The 18473-nt window shown below is 55.0% G+C and overlaps 8 protein-coding genes across 8 annotated transcripts in view; 5 read left to right on the forward strand and 3 right to left on the reverse strand.

Moving 5' to 3' along the window:
• M421DRAFT_53512 (serine/threonine-protein kinase SRPK2) overlaps positions 1–854 on the forward strand; it is a gene marked incomplete at both ends in the record, with an annotated part of 2391 nt that extends 1537 nt beyond the window's left edge. The window contains 2 exons of the mRNA XM_033595125.1: positions 110–362; positions 414–854. Coding sequence (XP_033452816.1) covers positions 110–362; positions 414–854 — 694 coding nt within the window. The remainder of the gene's footprint in view (positions 1–109; positions 363–413) is intronic.
• A 2770-nt stretch (positions 855–3624) lies between these two features.
• On the forward strand, positions 3625–4143 carry M421DRAFT_26439 (uncharacterized protein; the record flags this gene model as incomplete). Its single annotated transcript, XM_033588715.1, has 1 exon — positions 3625–4143. A coding segment is annotated over one exon (519 nt), but the record flags the coding sequence as incomplete, so codon positions are not given.
• A 144-nt stretch (positions 4144–4287) lies between these two features.
• M421DRAFT_97878 (uncharacterized protein) lies at positions 4288–4929 on the reverse strand (the record flags this gene model as incomplete). Its single annotated transcript, XM_033598555.1, has 3 exons — positions 4288–4650; positions 4702–4743; positions 4795–4929. The coding sequence occupies 3 exons, from the start codon at positions 4927–4929 to the stop codon at positions 4288–4290; spliced, it is 540 nt and encodes a 179-aa protein (XP_033452818.1).
• Positions 4930–5363: 434 nt separating this feature from the next.
• Positions 5364–6828, reverse strand: M421DRAFT_244548 (zf-PARP-domain-containing protein). The gene is made up of 5 exons (XM_033588534.1): positions 6529–6828; positions 6346–6463; positions 6141–6297; positions 5613–6091; positions 5364–5560 (listed from the first exon to the last, which is right to left on the reverse strand). Exons 1-5 carry the CDS (start codon positions 6563–6565, stop codon positions 5527–5529), a joined length of 825 nt encoding a protein of 274 aa, XP_033452819.1. The 5' UTR covers positions 6566–6828; the 3' UTR covers positions 5364–5526.
• A 50-nt stretch (positions 6829–6878) lies between these two features.
• Positions 6879–10195, forward strand: M421DRAFT_416194 (uncharacterized protein). Its single transcript, XM_033590970.1, has one exon. The coding sequence runs from the start codon at positions 6912–6914 to the stop codon at positions 9900–9902; it is 2991 nt and encodes a 996-aa protein (XP_033452820.1). The 5' UTR covers positions 6879–6911; the 3' UTR covers positions 9903–10195.
• A 1683-nt stretch (positions 10196–11878) lies between these two features.
• On the forward strand, positions 11879–14163 carry M421DRAFT_27490 (uncharacterized protein; the record flags this gene model as incomplete). Its single annotated transcript, XM_033588841.1, has 2 exons — positions 11879–13046; positions 13100–14163. Coding segments are annotated over 2 exons (2232 nt in total), but the record flags the coding sequence as incomplete, so codon positions are not given.
• Positions 14164–14877: 714 nt separating this feature from the next.
• M421DRAFT_244568 (uncharacterized protein) lies at positions 14878–16601 on the forward strand. Its single transcript, XM_033588535.1, has 2 exons — positions 14878–15114; positions 15193–16601. Exons 1-2 carry the CDS (start codon positions 15043–15045, stop codon positions 16441–16443), a joined length of 1323 nt encoding a protein of 440 aa, XP_033452822.1. The 5' UTR covers positions 14878–15042; the 3' UTR covers positions 16444–16601.
• Positions 16602–16758: 157 nt separating this feature from the next.
• On the reverse strand, positions 16759–18007 carry M421DRAFT_1202 (uncharacterized protein; the record flags this gene model as incomplete). The annotated part of the gene is made up of 3 exons (XM_033587289.1): positions 16759–17620; positions 17672–17921; positions 17971–18007. The coding sequence occupies 3 exons, from the start codon at positions 18005–18007 to the stop codon at positions 16759–16761; spliced, it is 1149 nt and encodes a 382-aa protein (XP_033452823.1).
• Between the last annotated feature and the right edge of the window lie 466 nt (positions 18008–18473).

Raw genomic sequence — 18473 nt, forward strand, 5'->3', positions numbered from 1 at the left:
CAGAAATCTTTCCACGTCAGAAATCTTTCCACGTCCAGAACCCTTTCCACGTCCAGAACCCTTTCCACGTCCAGAACCCTTCCCACGTCCATGAGTCTAACGCACACAGCGACCTCCTCACCAGAGAAGTGTCCGGCATCAGCCTCGACAAGCAGTCGACAAACTCCAACGAGAAATCCACCGCAAACACACCCGACCTCGCATTCGAGAAGATCTCGGTCAAAATCGCCGATCTAGGAAACGCCTGCTGGGTCGGCCACCACTTCACAAACGACATCCAGACGCGCCAGTACCGGTCGCCCGAGGTCATCCTGGGCAGCAAGTGGGGCGCCAGCACCGACGTCTGGAGCATGGCTGCCATGGTGCGTCTGACCCGTGGACCCTGATTTCTTTTCCTGTGCTAACAACCCCAGACGTTCGAACTCATCACGGGCGACTACCTCTTCGACCCGCAGTCGGGCACAAAATACGGCAAGGACGACGACCACATTGCGCAGATCATCGAGCTGCTCGGCACGTTCCCCAAGTCGCTCTGTCTGTCGGGCAAATGGAGCCAGGAGATCTTCAACCGCAAGGGCGAGCTGCGCAACATCCACCGTCTGCGCCACTGGGCGCTGCCCGACGTACTCCACGAGAAATACCATTTCCCCAAGGACGAGGCAAAGGAGATTGCCTCCTTCCTGCTGCCCATGCTCGAGCTCCTGCCCGTTGATCGCGCCAATGCGGGGGGCATGGCTAGCCACGAATGGCTCAAAGACACCAAGGGCATGGAGGGCGTGGATCTGGGCATCACGTGTCGCAGCAAAGGCGAGGGGATCGAGGGGTGGGCCACGGAGATCAAGAAGACGAGGTGAAGTAGACGGGCGCTGTTTGGTCACGACGTTATGAGGCAAAGGGCTTGCTTTTGTTGCATGTTCGCCTCGCGTCGGGGCACGTCTGAGCTGCGGGAGTGTGATGCAGAGCATGCGGAAATTTTCAATCCCAAGCTTTGATCTTGATGGGGGGTTTGGTCTTGGGCGTCTGTGTTTCAAGTCGTTGTCCTTGGTAGCCGCTATCTATTCCATCTCAAACCGACCGCACTCCCTCCCCCAGTCCAGGCACGCTGGAGACGATGTGATTTTTCAGTGCGGGATCATGTCGAAGGACATAGGGATACGGAGAGGGAGGGATACAGATACGGATACGGAGAGGGAAGGATACAGGTACGGATAGGGAGAGGGAGGGATACAGATACGGATACGGATACGGCAATGGTGAGTACGAAGAAATGTGAGTTAGCGCGCACGCGGACTATGTATGTATAGCACTGTTCGTCCTGCAGCCGCCTCTCCTGTCTTCCTTCTGGACTGTCTTGGCTTGCGATGCGAAGCTTCTGGCGCTCATACTCATGAACCTCATGGCCTTGCAATGCGTTTTGTTCCGACAGCGTGTGAGTAATAAATGTCCGACCGACTGTAGGCTGTCGCGATTTCGACAGCTAATTTCGAAAAAGTATCCCGGCAACGAGAGAGACTGGGACAGACAACGTGCGAGCCGTGTAGAGCTCGCAGGACTAAGGTCAGCCAGCTGTGCTCAAGCACGTCAAATAGTGACCTGTCAGTCCAGCTAGCCGTCGCACTCAATTCAAGCAGGCAATATGCATTTCCTCTGGTACATGAGTTCCCTGCCTCTCTGTTGATACCGAGCTACCTACGCTCACCAATGTACCAAGCAACATTTCCGCACGGCTCGGCTCGAGAAGTCGAACTGGCAGTACTCTATCAGCCTCAATATCTGAAACCCTACCACGGTGCTGAGTTATTGGCGCCATTGTTGAGTGAGTTTGTTGCGTTGAATTGGACTGACGCGATCTTAGACAATTATCTTTACCGAAATCTGCTTTCCACGTGCATATCGCATCAGTATCGAGGCCGCCCTGTCTTTCAAGGGAGCGTATCCTGCGGGACATGGCATCAGAGCGCACGACGCATTGCTCGCAGCTACTTGTGAATGCGGTCTTAGCCTGTGCAAGTGTGAGTCTTTGTGTCGTCCTGCCCGAACGCGCCCCCCAATGGATTTAACTGCAGGTTTCTACCGAGGTTGTAGATTGAGATGAGTTTTGGCTACCCAAAAGCCTGCAATACCTACTTTTTTTTTATTTTATTTTTTATTTTTGGCTGAAATGAAGGGTTAGGGGAAATCGAATCGGGAAAGAAGCGCAGCACATCGATACGAGCAGCCATCATACTGAATGCTACACCCAACATGTCCGGTATGGACAAGCAGTAAGCTCGCACTATGCAGAAAGATGGTCAACCGCTGACCGTCTCATCAGCGGACTTCAATACTATGCTGCGCTGTACAGGACATGAGTTTGGAACATGAAGGACAGAAGACATGAATGATATCCAACATGATATCTCCCTGAAGCCGCTTTTCACGACGTTGCAGGATTTGTGAACCAGCGAAGCACAACTGAAGACATTGAACTGTTGTCTAGCTCCTTGTGCCAACCGACCAGCGCGACTTGAGCGAGAGAGATGGCCCAAGTCATGGAAGCCTGTCCTTTGACATTTGATCAGTCCTACAGAGCACATCGATCCAGATCAAGGTCATTTAGGCAGCCGTGCCTCGTGTTGGCTGTGGCTCTCAGTGTAGTCAAGCCTTGATGTATGGATTTGTTGGCTTTTTTTTAAAAAAAAACTCTGACTTGGATCCGGTGGCGGACATGGCGAATGACCTGCATTTTTTGGAATACCAGAGCCACAGGAGATCTTTTCAGGTAGAATTGGAAGGAGACAAAAAGCCGCTAACACGAATCTCCCCTCCTTTAGCATTGTGGCGCAAAGGCACGAGGATTGTGGAGAGGCATTCTATGTGAGGATACAATGGCCAGGTGAAGACCTGGATCCATACATAGGGTTCAAGACTCCGACCTCAATCGCCATAGACAAGTTTCCTTCCCAGATTGGAACACCCAGACATCCTGAAAATGCGCATTCTTCTGAATGGAGTAAGAGGAAGGCTTGGACTCAAGCAACAAAGGATCAAGAAAAAGAAAATCGCATACAAAAGTCGGCTGAGACTACCCAGCACATTGTCTTGGACACTGTGACTTTTGAAAGCTGCTGACACGTGCTGGCCCAGAGGATCGACAAAGCGGATGATGTCTTCTCTATACTTTTGCCAGTTCGACTGTGTTCTGGTGCAAAGAACACATGGTTCAAATGCACCGAGTTTTGGGAACTGGATCTTTGTGGTATATACGTATGGTATTATCTTGTTTGCAGGAGACAACATGAGCCGCTTGCTTTCGTGTTTCGAACAAACGCACAAAAAGCGGGACACTGATAATTTGTGGACAGAAGAAATTTCAGACATTGAAGTTCTTGAACAAATTCTTCGACCTGAACCTCCTTGTAGGAAAGAAGGTCAAGGAAATGTGGCGCTATATATAAGAGTGTGTGTTCGGACATCGTTTGCTGCTGCGACAGAAAAACCGTTTCACAAACGCTATAACAGATAATAGGCGAAGCCATCAGATTATGAATGATTGAAAGTAACATGCTTCTGCGCATGATGAGGAATGAGGCTCCATCTACGAGGCTGAAGCATTGTCATACTCAGCTACTACCATCGCCGTAGATCCCACAAACGGCAGTAATGCTCATAACCCTGCACGCCTCGGTCCCTCCATACATCAGCTCTTCCCTCAGCAAATCGACACCCCGCCATGTAGACGCTCAAAATCTCCCCTCCATCCAGGCGCGGGGCCGCAAACTCTGGACGTCGATCCACGGCAAGTTTGCAAACGCGGTAGAGCAGAAACTCGCCGAGGCGCATCCAAAGTTGCCCTCTTTTACCGTCGGCACTATGTATGGCAACTGTCTCCGGAATGGCAGGGTGACGACGAGTATCGGGGCTATTGCGTGTTTGCAGGCTCAGCAGGGGTTTGCGCCGCAGGTTTATGACCATGTTTGTGGACTAAAGAATGCATGCAAAGATGGAAGTCGGACCTCTGAGAAAGGCATCGGGGAGGAGGAGGCTATCAGGTGGCTATTGAGTAACGAGGGGTGTGTGTGGATTCTGGAGAAAGTAGATCAAATGGCTGAAGCGATTGCGCAGGACAGTCGGAGTGATATGGTACATGTTGATTCGAAGCTCCGACTCAATCGAATCCAATGCACTTCTGGCCACTCAAGATCCCCCGACGTCACGTTGCACGGTTTCGAACCTCACAGCTCCACACGTCTCGCTCTCCAGGTGGTTGAAAAGTGCGGCAAGCGCCTTGAATTCCCTGTTGCACGTTTATCCTGGACATTGGTACACTTTCTCCTTATGCGCCAGCGAGTTGACGTGGTTGTCTAGACTCCTCGGGTTGCGGAAGCCCTTGTGGCAGAGGTAGCATACGTACATGCCAATGCGATCATTCCATGATGCGGGCGTGACCGTGATTGAGGACTCGACGTCGTACCTGATAAGATTCTTGGTGATGATGTGGTTGGGGTCACAGCGTCGGATCTTGGCTAGAATGGTATCGCGGTTCATCGAGCGTGCTTTTGGACAAGAGCCAGTTTCGACGTGATGGGTCACACCCGTAGCTGTTGCGAATCTGCGCTTACAGAATGGACAGGGGATGTCGGTGCCACGACGTATACCGCTATTGAGATGCTATGCAGTGTGGGTGATTCCAACTTCTCCTGAGTGCTAGGATGCACTCACTTGTCGTAGATTGTTCTCGTTCTCGAACCCTTTGTTGCAAGGCTAGCATCAGTGGGTGCACCAGTGATCGTACTGGTCCATATGACCACAAACGTCATCGTGGGTGTAGAAGTCCTCCTCGCAGGTATCACATTCGTAGATGTAGCCGGTTGCATTCATATGCTGTCGACATGCTGAATAGCTGTTGAATTCCCGGCCGCAGATGCCACACCCGGGATAGGGATACATCGCCGCTATCTTTGAGCTGTTGTCGAAGGGAGGTGACCTTTTATCGATACAGGCAGGACCGGCTTGAATATATGCAATCGCGTCGAGTTGAGTGATTGAAACGAAAGAGAAGCCGAGTATGAAAGGGAAAAGATGAGGTTGGATAGAGTGCTGTGCAGGGAAGCCATTCCCGCTCCAGCCGGCAGCACCGATTTGCAGCCATGATCCTTGATTGTTTGCTTCGTAGCATTGAGGTCTGCGGTGGTCGGTAGCAGACAACTATAGATGGTTGTGTCCATATGCTGGGTAATGTCACCGACGGAAAGTGTGCCCGCATGGTGGCAAGATCTCATTCGCAGTCGTGCCTGTCAAGGTGAGAGCACCAAGAACGCGCTAAGACGCGTTGTCACGAGCGTTCCGCTAGCACCCCGATGGCCCTGCACTCGGACAACAAATGTTCAGTTATCGATGTTCATTACCAGCTGCCGTAAGGAGGGTATATATCGTACATGAATCCCGCCAAAACGCAACACAGTGTAAATAGGGCAATCCCCAGCACCGAAAGCAAAGCGCGACGCGATGCAGGATATATCACCGTAATGAGATGCTTGTATGCATCTACTCAGCGTCGGTAACAGCCTTCTTCCTCCCCCTGATGGCCGCGTTAGTATGCGTTTGTGGTAATGCCTGTTGATGATGCATACCTCTTCTGGGATGCCTTCGCTGTTCCCTTGGCGGCAGCCTTGCCTCGCTTTGGCTTGGGAGCTTCTTCTACCTCCTCTCCCTCTTCGATCTCATCCTCTTCTTCGGGCTCTGCTTCAGGGGTGATTTCATCCTCGCTCTCAGCGGCCTTCTTGGCTTTGGCTCTGCTCTTTTTTGGCGCGGGGGTTTCATCCTCGTCATCTTCCTCCTCCTTGTACTCCACTTTCTTGCCACGAGCAGCCCTGGCCTTCTTTGGCGCGGGAGCCTCGTCTTCGTCCTCAGCCTCCTTCTTGACAGGGCGGCCGCGCTTCTTGGGGGCAGGAGCTTCGTCTTCTTCATTATCGTCTGCCTTCGTCTTCCTGCCGCGCTTCTTCTTGGGCTTCTCATCGTCGTTGGCTGCAGGCTCGGCCTTCTCCTTCTTCTTCTGATCAGTCTTGCTGAGACGCATGCCTTTGTGGCCATCGCGGTTGGCCTCGACGTCCTGCGTAGTTAGTATGTGCTCTCAGCCTCATACATTGGAGTATACTAACGCCCTTCCAGTCCTCATCAGGCACGTGACCGTTCTTCAGCGCGAAATCAACCTTCTTCTGGTACTCTTCAGAAAGGTCATCATAGCCATCGACCATCTCCGTGTCGCCTCCAGAAGTCTCAATGAGGTTGTCAATCTGCGCGGGCGTGACGCAGCCCCTGGCTAGATCAATATGTGGACCTGAGGTGCGTCGCAGACATGCTCACCAATGCTTGTACTGCCACGACTGATGCTCTTTGATGGTCACCTGAATGGCATAGCGGAACTCGCCCTTCATGATCTTGACACCAGCGGTCTTGCATTCTTTATTGATGCACGTGGCACCTGTGATGGTAAGTCAGTATAAACTCCTATGAAATGACCCATTATTGCCCTCTATGGGAACTCACGGTTGTTAGGCGATGCTTCAACGCGATAAACACCCATCTTGGCGTAGCTGTGTATGCAATTGCGCCAGACGCGAGCTAAGCTTCGAGCTGTCGATTGGGCTCAGTGATGCTGTGATGATCACGATTGGGATGAAAATAAACATGTGCAGTGATTGCGAGCTTCAAGACCGCGACAAGCGGCGGCAGAAGACTTGTAGTAAAAAGACAGTGATGTTGCAGCTCCAACGTTTCCAGGCAGATAGCTCAAGGGTCAGGCTGCAGGCACGCTAGCGAGAACGCGCTTGCTACGGTTGGCTGACGGACCACCAATCGTCGGCGTCATGGAAAAAGTTACCTCTCATGCGCATGCATTCACTCTCACCATCCCGGCTGTTTCTCCCTCAATGAGCACTGCGCACACATGCTTTCGCAGCGCCCTGACACAGGCCTTCCGACCGTCTAGCCGTGGCCCCGCTGCCTCCCATTCTGTCGCCGCATTTCTTGTACCCGCGCTATCTCGAAGCTCCCAGCGCCCCTTCACTTCAGACAAGCGTCGATCGAAGCCACAGAGCGCCACATCCCATACTTCGACGGACCGACCGAACGACCCTCTCGTATACGTATATCCTCCAAAAGGCGCCGAGGCTCCCATAGAAACCCGCATTCGCACACCTTCACGCAATGACCGGGGCGACATCAAGCTATGGGTTTCGGCCATTGAGCCTTACTTCCCAGAGGATATCAGAGAAAAGGCATTACCCGAGATGCCAGACGTCTCCCCGACGCTGACTACGTTCGACCTGGCCATGTTCGTCAGCAAAGCTCAGGATGCAGGACACGATATATTAAGCCATCTTGGCCTGGTCGAAGGACGGTGGCAAGCAGCGATCTGGATGGCAAAGAAGCTTGCAGAGGGTGGGAGGATATCGACCGAACTATCGACGCGGTTCGACCCTACAGAAGACGCGGCTTGGTCTATCCCTGGAGGTCAGTCGTTAGAACACATTACGAATGAACCTGTGCGCCTCGAACGAACACGGCAGAGACGAAAGCTCGAGATCTCTCTAGACGAGCTGACTGCAGCGCCCGACTCGATCAATCAGCGCCACCTGATTGTCAAGCGAGCATTGGGCCAGTTGTGGAGGAGCTTGGGCGCTATGATTCTGGCTGCACCCGAGCAGAACAAACCTGGGCAGGACGTGATTATGTCGCATGTTTTGGAAATCATTGCATTCCTACATCACATCGGTTTCATGCCGGACTCTGTCTACACGTTTCGGCCGCAAAGCAACAAATACGCATTACATCAGCCGCCAACGCTGCACATGTTGTCCTCGAAGATCTTGACTGCGTTGTCAGATGCATCTTGGCGAGCGCACGAAGCAGCCGTCAAGGCTGCGAAGAACAGTGCCAAAGCTTCGTACTTCCTGGGCCATGAAGTACCCGGCTCACGATACAAAGTCGAAATCACCGAGATTGCACCTGAGCTCTGGCTGGAACTCATTCTTTGGTCTTGTCTTCACGGCGGTTGGACGAGGGATGGTACCTTCATTCTCCAGAAGCTGGCCGCGAGACAGGGCGATCATTCCTGGGGATTGATTAGTTGGCGCGAGATCCTAGAGGCAGAACAACAGCGCGCACCATCGGCCTCGGAGGGGTGGAGACTTTTCCCGATGCGTGGAGATGCGGCAGCAGATGCCGATGATCGTGCACGTACGCGGAGAACCGTGAGCGGCGAGGTTGTTACTGCCTTCATCGACGCCCTCATCAATGAGATGCGTCTGGGAGTGGGAACCCGCGGTACGAATCCAGAAATTTTGATCGATCATATCAAGACCTTGAAGGACTTCCTTGAGGCCAACAATCTCAGTTTAGGTTCAGTTGCCTGGGACTCGGTCATCACGCGTCTATTGGAGTCGGGAGGTTTTGCTCCCCAGGTGCGCCCAGAGCTACTGCTCCGCCTGTTCAATCTTGCCGCAGAGTTTGGTACAGAAGTTGGCTCGGCAAACGCCTCGCCGGCAGCTGATGATGAAGTGCCATACTTCTTCGAACCCACGACCGCGCCGCTTAGCCTGTTGCATCGGGCTATGAGGGCTTTTATCAGCACCGGAGACACGCGAGGTACCATGGAAGCTTTCAACATGCTCCAGCGGCACGCAGATAATAACAAACAAAAGTCATTGCAGCAATTCTTCGAAACGTTGAAGGATGTTCCTTTACGGCAAGCTGAGCCTTTTACGAGTCAGACAGCACCAATCGACTTTCCATCGTTCGAGACAAACCTTCCGGTCCCGTTGCTTGCGAAGCTGTTGGACCTTACGACTGATTCCGAGATGTACGAGCTTGGAAACTGGTTCGTACACTCAAAGGATCTCGACGGTCCGTTGATCCACAAAGGCTTGTACACTCATCGCAATATCGCTGCATCGCTTGTCCGCTTTGGCACACTGGCTGGGGATAACGCTATCGTGTTGAAAATAGTCAAGAAGTCTGGTTACTTTGATCCCAAGCTGAATCAGCAACGTATGCCTAACGAGCTCCTGACGGCGTTGTTCCGCAGCCAGGTCAAACTCCATCGATGGGAAGCTGTTCGCAACATGCAACAGCATGCTCTGAAGTTGTCCACCTGGACGCCACGACCAAGCATCCTAACCACCTTCGTTGCTGAACTCCTACGTACTTCTGGAAGCACTGAGACTGAGGCCGCCGAAGCGAAGAAGGCTTTCTTCGGCATGCTCTTCACTTGGGAGGGCCTTATTCTGGGGACCATCCGCAATGAGCTGAACTGCACGCTTGCCATACTCTCCACCGTCGACGAGACATGGAAGGCGTACTGTTCGCAGTTCATGAACTTCTCTTCTCGACAAAGCATCCAACTCCCTGCCGAGAACTTCAATCAGATACTGAGTGGGGTTCTCGACCGGTATGACAGTGCAAAGGGGAAGAAGCTCGTTGAGCAATGGTGCTACGAACCTGGGAGAGAGTTTCGACCATTCAGAGCCCCTGGAGGTGTGCCAACTATGCCCCAATACCGCTATGGTAGAAGAGAGGAAGCCGAAGCTATGCCTGACAACATAGAGATCGAACAAGACTCGGGTGCAAAACTGGTCTTGCAGGGTCGCATTCTCCCGAATCGACAGACGATCTGGGCAATCTTACGGAAGGTCAAAAGCGAAGTGGAGCAGTGGGGTCAAGAAGGAAAAGACACGACAGCGACTGCGCGTGATCAAGCGCGCGACACGCTTCGATGGGCGGCCCGTCTCCTTTACTGTCTAGGCAGCGACTACGAGGACATCATTCGTGATCTGGGCAGCCTCGCAAAGCTCGCCGAGCTTGAGGCTCCTAAGGCCCACCCTGCCATTGGTCAGACTGAAGCCGCGGAGCGCGGTCTGTAACGGCATCTTGCACGTAGCGCACCGAAGTCGAGCATACCAATTGCGTAACGCCCGCCTCCAGACACTTGATCACCTTCCTTCTTTAACTTTTTCTCTCACTTCTTAGTGCACGTGGCGATCTTGATGAGACATTACTCGGAAATTAATCGCATCGTGAAGTCCCTGATGGCGTCTACGCGCATGCTTCTCCACTGTCCTTCTCCACTTGCATCACGACACCTGTCAATGACCCCAGACCGCCGTGCCTGCACAACACTGACTCTTCTTCTACTATAACTATTCCAGCATCGTCGCGCAGAAGAAGCGCAAAGTCGTGGTCGTTAGAAGGGGAGTTTTGTACAGCTATCCCGGTCGTTGGCGGCAGGCGCTTGCTGTGATGCACGATGCAGCGAATGGGGACGCTTGCCCCAGATGTGTAGAAAGGTCTAGTGGCCAATGAGAGAAGGTGGCTATATGCAGGCCACCCGAAGATCAGGAGCGGGCTCGGGAGTGGAGTCGAATCACAGTCTTGAGGACCACAACGGCTTGCATTCTGCGGCTTGAATAGGAAAGGCCTGAGCCTCATCACTGCTCCGAGGAAATTTTGTGAAGGAAGATTCTTCTTTGCGTACGCACATGCTTGAATCACGGTACAGTATCAAAAAGACCGTTCACAGGGTCGTGCCGAATATGCGCCTCCTCTGGGGATGTCGAACGTGAAGGTTATCAACTCACTGCAGAGTCTGGATCCTTGCGTCACACAAACAGCCGCTGCCCGTACCTTTGCGTTTTCATCCAGACCGCCTTTTCCACGCGGCGCCAACAGCCCAATGCGTATCGATTTGGCCGGGTGGAGGGGCAGAACATCGACGTCAAGGGCACCTAGAGGGGTTGATCATCAATGCCGTGCTTGCACAAGACGGGTAAATAGCCTGATCACCGTAGCGGAGATAGGTATTGCATTGCAGAGATATTGAGGATGTTCAGATGTTACGTATGCAGAGATGTGGACGGAGTGCACTGCGCAACCCAGCAAGGCAATCTACGCGGGCTGTTCTTGTTTATACACTGTCCAATGGGAGCGCGTTCATCCGGGCCTGATACTCTTTGCTAACCCTGTTGCCTCATGATTGCTGCATGTTTTCCGCAGCACTGCTGTGGGGCATTCCTGCGATGGACATACGAGCTGCGCAGCGCCTCGTTCACAATTCAACAGAGTCCGTGATGCTTGAGCCGATGGGGTGAAACCGACAGAGCGGGTGCCTACAGATCAGTGAATGCGCTGTCCTTATTCAAGCCCGCTTTATGAGTCTTGCTGCGGCGTGATGCACAGGGGAGTCATCACATTTGGATCGGTCGCTCTTTCCCGACCAGAGTGTTGGACCCCCCGGTCGTTCCTCACCGCTAGCCGCTTGGCGCTCGCAGCTCCCTCCCAAAAAATGTCGTCTGCTTTTGCCCGCCCTTCTCTCCCCGCCTACACCCAAAGTCGTACAGGATAACTCCCAAAGACACCTTACCAACACTACATTTATACCTATCTTCGTCGAGACAATGCCGCAGGCAATCGCTGAGTGCTAAACTCCTGGAGGGCTCGTGAAAGTTTGCGGGCCCTTCAGCCAGCTCAGGATACTTCAACCTCAACGAACGATACAACCTACGACTGCGTGAAGCACGAACTGCTCGCAGCCGTCTCAATCCATTGCTAATCGTCCGGCCTGCACTGAACACATACCGCATTTGTCAGTTCTGCCGGCTCAACCCTCGAACATCGACGAACCCGCAAAGACTCTACATAGTTAAAGAGCCTTGCACCCTGATACACCATACTCGACATCGTCACCCGCTTTTCCCTTGGATTCTACCAACCTTTTTCACCCCACCTCATCCGACCCTTCCACCGACCCACCGACCCCCCCATCTGCTCCTTGAACGACGCCTGTTGAAAGCACTCCTGCCCCACAATGGCACACATCGCGAACCCTCGAACCGTTACAGGCGAGCTTGGTGGAAAGCATCTTCAAAACCACAAGCTTGCGCCCGACGCTACCGCTCAGCACCGGTACAGCACGCAGCGAGTCCCGAGCTCGGACGCTGCACCGAAGAGTCTTCACACCACTGAAGGCCGCGGTGACGGACAAACAACCACAGAAGAAGCTTCAGACGAAGATGAGGAGGGAGACAGTGTCACTCTCCAAGACGACGACGAGACCGATGACGATATTCCGCTCTCAGCGTACCGCGGTCGTGGCAAAGGAAAGGGCAAGGGCAAAGGACCTGCCATTCGCATCGACCCGGTTGACGACGACGAGACCGACAAGGACGATGATGAGACTTCCTCGAACGGCACCGGACTCATTCCCAGCAAGCATCCAGTGAACCAACTGTTGATGCAAAACAAGAAGCGTACTTTCAGCAACCTTTCAAGCACATCGGTCCTCTTCGGAGATGAAGCACCCGATCACGAAGTATTTCCCAGGCGTAAGATGGCGAGGAAGCTCAGCAACATGGGTCCCAAACCGATTCTAACCTACCAGAGTGATACAAATGAGCACGCCATTGACAGCGATGATGAAGATTACAGCGGAGTCAATTTGATTCCTGATGACGATGACTTCGACATGGAGACTATGGAGCAGCAAGAAGAGAATTTCATTGCACGAGAGCAGGAGCAACAGGCAACCGCCCTACTCAATCAGTTTCGTGATGCTCGCCGACTCAGCCTCGAGAGCTCTGCCAGCGATGACATCTTTAGTGTCACTGCACCTCTGGGCGAGTCGTACATGACCGGTCTCGGTGACTATGGTTTCGCTCAGTTCTTCGAACCAGAGGCGGTACCTGCATCCCCTGACCCAGCTGCCAAGAGAAAGTACTCAGACAGCTCAACGAAGCGTGTCCGCTTCGACGACGAGGTTCAAGTATCAGAGGATTCCGAGTCCGAGTCTTCAGAGCTTGATAGCAACATGTTCCCCGATCTGTTCCTTGAACAGGACAAACTGCCACCCATCTTGACGCAGCTGCTGGCGGATGAGAACGAGGACGACGGCGACGATGTAGGCTCTCCCATGTCTGATGCTTCCTACTGGGACTTCAATCACGATGAAGGACGCATTACCCAGGCGGATGACTCTGATGACGAGTCGTCCGCCGGCTCTAGCGGCTACGAGAGTATGATATTGACCTGCATCAGATTTATCCCTGTCACTAACAAACCATCGCAGCCGACGAGGGTGACACCACTGATGAGGAAGACTTTGGCTCCGACGTTCCTCCGCAGACCCCAGTGTCAAAGAAGTCTGTGCTACGGCAACCACAGTCGACCCCAGGCTCCAGGGCAGGGACGCCCAAGCCATTCGCACGAAGCAACCGACCCACAGGTCGTCAGATTCCTCCGATGCGAGGCGTCTTCGTCCATAAGGAGTCGAATGCAGCTATAGCCATCACCAATAGGGCCACAAAGACAGTTACCTTCTACCGCCCACGCGTCCAGCAGATTCCATGGATCCCTATCAACGGTACCCACAGCAGCACCAGCAGCACCGCTAACAACAGCCCTCGAGCTTCACTCGCCCAGTTCGCCAACGTCTCTGATAGCGAAGCTGAGGCTATGAACAACGCACTCAGCACCACTGACATCATGCTCACAGGTATATTTGGATCCGCCCCCGGCAATGGCGACTTCTACTTCAGCAACGACAATGTTGGCCCTCCCGAGGCTTTCTACCCCTTTGTTAGTCTCGGCGCAAACGGAAACCTCGAGGCTTACGACGATGAAGACTACGAGTCTGAAGATTACGAGGACGAACTCAGGATCGACGACTTCATGGACTTTGGCGATGATTCCGACAACAGCGACATGGAAGACGACGGTGAAGAGACTGATGCACCAACAACGCCAGGTGCCTCTCAAACCAATGGCGGAAGATCTGTTGAGGCGACCCCGGTTGAGGCGACTTCTGGCAACCGTAAGAGGACTACATCGGACGTCATGCTCGAGCACTTCGATCGCGGAGTTGTTACCGCCTTCCGCAACAATCAAAATCGCTACCGCGATGTCGCCTCGCTGCCTTCAGACCCCACAGCTCGCAACGCTGTCAACCGTCCCGTTCGATCTGGCAAGTCTGCTGATGCTCTCATCACACCCCTCCGCAAGCGATCCAAGTCGAACAGGATTGCAAAGTCTCCAATGGCCTCCATCTCGCAAAGCTCGCCGCTCATCAACAAGACGCAGGGCTCGATGGCTGCGCCCCGCCGCCCACCACCAAGGATGGGCACCTTTTCTTAGGTGAATTACACCACACACGTAATCTAATTACACTCAACATGGACCGTAGAGGAGGCAGGAAAAGAACGATGAGGATCTACGGAGGATGTGTGGGCGTCTTTCAGTAGACGCCCTAACGACGTTACGATGCCCACGGCTGTTTGACATTCTGCTACTCCAGCTTTGTTGTCGCCACGGACCGATGCATTTGCATATCTACCAAAAGTTCATCGGCACTGTCTCCCCAAGACGGTCTCGATCAAAAGTTGGGAGAGGTCATTTCTTTGTTGCTGCGAGTTGCTTATTTTCCTTTAATTTCCTTACATGTAGCCTTCGGTTCCAGGCATCCGCTCTCTGCCGCCATTCCGGTTTCGGTGCACTTCGCTGTCATCTTTCGGGGTAGACAATATGTTCTGGATGATACCACATTTTTTCGGCGATCTGACGGGTTTGCTTCCTCTGGCGTTCAGATCTGCGGCCAGGCAGGCTGCGGGATTAGAGGTTGAGGGATCACTTCCGGCGTCAGGTCGTAGGTTGCTTGGGCTTTCCTTCGTTTGGAGTTTAGGCTGACTGAGGGCTGCTGCTTTCCGTGTAGGATCATTAGCTGATGGTAGTGTCTTTTTGTAGCAAATAAAACTGCGTTTCGCACATTCACTGTTCAAAGCCTTGTGAGTCACCACGCGAATGATGACAGAGCGCCAAGTTGTCTTCGATTGAGATGATCAGCAGATGCACAAGCCCCCCGCCCTCCTCCCTGCAGGGCTGCAGTTGGCGCGAGATGTGGTAGAGAAGGCGCCTGCATAGATTAGCGCGTGCCCAGTGCTTCCGAGGTCGAACACCGACGTCACTCCTGGGTGATTTCCATGTGATGCGCGACGTTCTGTGAACACACCCCACAACATGAAGGCGTCGACCATGAACGACTCCAAAGAGGCGCATGGCGAGGAACGGTCGCTGGTCCAGACGGCTACAGCAAGTCATCCTACTATCGTTCGAGTTACTGTTGGCGCGACGCACGCGCATGAGCCTTGCGAATACTGACAGTCGCAGGACGCGCTCCTCTTCCCTGTCCGCGTTGCAACCTCTCCGCCGCTTCTCCGGACATACCTGCGCACGCTCCTACTCCTCATAACCTCAACCGTTCTCTTCGCCTTTGCCGTCATCGCATACACGTCCTTCTACTACTCGTACATCCCCATCCGCGGCATCTCAGTGCCCGTGTACCTCCAATTCGACCACGGGGCCGCGCCCAGCATTCTAGATCTCAATTCTGAGCGACCCTTCAGCCAGAAGTCGCAGAAATGGCCGCACGCCATAGCAAATGTACAAGGCCTCGTGACCCGGCAAAAGTACGACGTCAGCGTCGAAATAAGCGTCCCCCGGAGCCGCACCAATCTGCGGGCAGGCAACTGGATGCTCGACCTGACTCTGCGCGCGCCGTCGGCGTCCTCAAACACAATCAAGAACATGCTCGGCTGGGACGACGATAGCACACCCGCCACCAACGCAGACAGCGCGCCAGCAACACAAGTCCTCGCCCACTCCCGCCGTCCCGCCATCCTTACCTACCGCTCCTGGCCAACCGAGCATCTACACCGCCTCCTCCGGCTGCCGCTGTACCTGACGGGCTTCGGCACTGAGAGCGAAACAATGCACATCAGCATGCTGGAGTCTAGGTACTTCCCCACGGCCGTGCCGTCGTCGCTGCGCCTGGAGCTGCGCAGCAGGACGCCGCTGGAAGTGTACGGGGTGAAAGTGCACATCAGCGCGAAACTGGAAGGGTTGCGGTGGGTCATGTACACGCACCGCATCGGGAGCGCAGTACTCTTCGTCGGCTTGTTCTGGGGCACGGAGATGGGCGTGCTCCTGCTGAGCTGGGGGCTGGCGACGATGCTGTTCCGCTCCCCTCCCGCGCGCAGTCACGATGAAGACGATGATGCGCAGGGCCGAGACGCCATCAAGAAGGAAGCAGATGACCCTCAGTGGAGCGACAAGGAGCGCACGTTCCCCACGCTTTCGAGCCAGCCGCCGCTTCGTTACCGGTCTCCGGAGACCAAGACGGAGAAAGAGGAGTATGGGCGCAGGCTGGAGGATATTCCGCTCCAAGAAGACGCAGAGGCGGACGACGAGGATGACGACTTTGTGCTCGACGCGCCGGGACCAAGGACGCTCGACGCGCAGGCCGTGTTCACGGATAGCGGGTTGGGCACGGGAATGGACAGTGAGCGCGACCGAGAGCGCGAGCGCATCAGGCGGCGGGCGAGCGGGAGGAGTGCACGCGTTAAAGACGAGGGTCGCTAGGAGACATGTGCTTGTCAGCGTCGGGCTCGACGTGTGCCGTGCGTGCGAGACAAGTCGAGGGCCTGCGTCCGCGGCTCACCGTGTGAGGGGATGAGTGTATCCATAGCATAGCGTCGTATCGCTGAATAATACATGTACAAAGCCAGACGCCCAATGCAACCCCTCGACCACGACCTCACAGCTTCTGCGCGACCGCGACTCCGTTCCAGTCCTGACACTACTCTCGACCCAATTCGTCCCCCTGTGCCACTCCAAAGCATCCCAGCGCCTCGACCCAGCACGTTAGAAACTCGCCTGCCCATGCCCATGCCCGCTCTACGAGCTGCTCGCCTCCACGGTCCCGCTCGCGCTCGTATCCTTCTTCGCGGCGCTCTCCTCGCTCTTCTTCGCCGCCGCCATCTGCCACGCGGGGATGGCTGCGCGGCCCTGTGTCCCGCGCCACGACTGCGCTGGTTTCTCTGCCAGCGGCGCGGCGGTCCCGTTCAGGGCGCCTGTGCTTGCGCCGCCGGGCATGGCCGGGGTCGAGGACGCCATCTCGGTTGCGCCTGCGGCAGGCTGCTCGGGCGCTGCGGCGGGGACGGGGGTGCTGGACCCCGTTGTGGCCGCCGGAGCCGGCGTCTGGGCCTGGGACGGCGACGGTGACGGCGACTGGGTCTGCGCGCCGTAGTAGGATGTGGATGCTGAGCGGGGCGCGGCAGCGGGCGCAGGGGCGCTCATGCGGGTCCCAACCAGCGTCTTGAGGCTCTTCAGCTCGGTCGAGAGCTCCTTGAGGCGGACGTCGCTGGCTTCCTTCTGCGCGTCGAGCGCCTTGGGGATCAGGTCGCGCAGGCCGCGGACGTCGTCTTCGATGCGCCGGTTGTCGTCGCCCTGGCGCTTGCTGCTGTCTTTCAGGCTGGCGAGCACCGACTCGACCTCGCCCAGCGCGTTGTCCAGGCGCGATGTGCGCGCTTCCTCGCTCTCCTTGAGGGCCTGCGTGTCCGTGTTGAGCTGCTCGAGCAGGTCGAAGGCGCGCTTGAACGACTCGTCGATGGAGGCTTTGTCCTGCTCGAGCTGCGGAGCCGTGGGCGGCGAGATGATGGGCAGCATGTAGCGCTTCGCCGTGAAGTAGAGACCGTAGCCCACGCCGCCCATGACGGTCGCCATGATGAAGAAGTCGCGCCAGTCACGCTTGGGCGGTCTGCAGTGCGGTTAGATGGGGACTCGGGTGTCTCGAGAGTTGGCTGCTTACTCTGGCGGTGCCTGCTGCGGCCAGTACTGTGGAGGATAGCCGCTGCCATACCCGGGGGCTGCCGGCGGTGGGCGATATGCGTTGCTTGGGGGTGACGAGTACTGCGGTGGCGGCGAGGCTGGCTGGCTCGGGTCGTCTGACGCGGCACGAGCGAGCGAGACATCAATCTCTTCTTGTGTGAGGTTCTTCGACTGCAGGAACGCAATGCGCTTCTCGACCGGTGCGTTGGCTACGGACGGGTCCTGGAGAACTGTGACATGTCAGTGTCGATGCATCGTGTTGATTGTACAACAACTTACAGGACACCGCCGATGTTATGAGGTCCTCGCGGACCATGTTGGCTACCTGTTGCGCTGTACCGCCGTCATGCGCAGCTGTGAAGGATAGATGGTCGACAGAGAGTCGCGAATTGATGACCGAAACCTGGAGGCGTGGACTCAGCCGTGCCTCGGCTCTTCCACTCTTCCGCAGTCGCCGCTTGCGAGTGCCTCGCCTCACGTGTCACGGAACCGAAGTCCAACTTCATGTCTCCCACGCACATGGCAACATCATGTCATTGGACTCGGTTTGATGAGATTTGGAAACCCCACAAATTTCGGTTCATCTGGAATCCTTCACGTCTATTCGAAAGAGATGGACGCGGCCCTGTTCAAGCGGCGACCAAGCATGGTTTACAGTACCTACGCTGCTCCGTGGAACGAGACACCTGAACCAACTAACAGCAACGAGCACTCCAGCAATGGACGGTTCCAACGACATTGATCGCTGTCTAGGGCCCTCCAACATTATTGTTATCTGGTTC

Source organism: Didymella exigua (genome assembly GCF_010094145.1).
Source record: "Didymella exigua CBS 183.55 unplaced genomic scaffold M421scaffold_3, whole genome shotgun sequence".
In the NCBI taxonomy this organism is placed as follows: domain Eukaryota; kingdom Fungi; phylum Ascomycota; class Dothideomycetes; order Pleosporales; family Didymellaceae; genus Didymella; species Didymella exigua.

Excerpts from the sequence above, each read along its gene's own strand:
- M421DRAFT_244548 (XM_033588534.1), bottom strand. The coding sequence starts at position 6,565 with ATGGGTGTTTATCGCGTTGAAGCATCGCCTAACAACC. Across the intron at positions 6,464-6,528 it reads TGAAGCATCGCCTAACAACC|GTGCCACGTGCATCAATAAA; the intron begins GTGAGTTCCCAT and ends TTACCATCACAG. Across the intron at positions 5,561-5,612 it reads GCGAAGGCATCCCAGAAGAG|GGGGAGGAAGAAGGCTGTTA; the intron begins GTATGCATCATC and ends CGCGGCCATCAG.
- M421DRAFT_416194 (XM_033590970.1), top strand. The coding sequence starts at position 6,912 with ATGAGCACTGCGCACACATGCTTTCGCAGCGCCCTGACACAGGCCTTC.
- M421DRAFT_244568 (XM_033588535.1), top strand. The coding sequence starts at position 15,043 with ATGAAGGCGTCGACCATGAACGACTCCAAAGAGGCGCATGGCGAGGAA. Across the intron at positions 15,115-15,192 it reads CGCTGGTCCAGACGGCTACA|GACGCGCTCCTCTTCCCTGT; the intron begins GCAAGTCATCCT and ends TGACAGTCGCAG.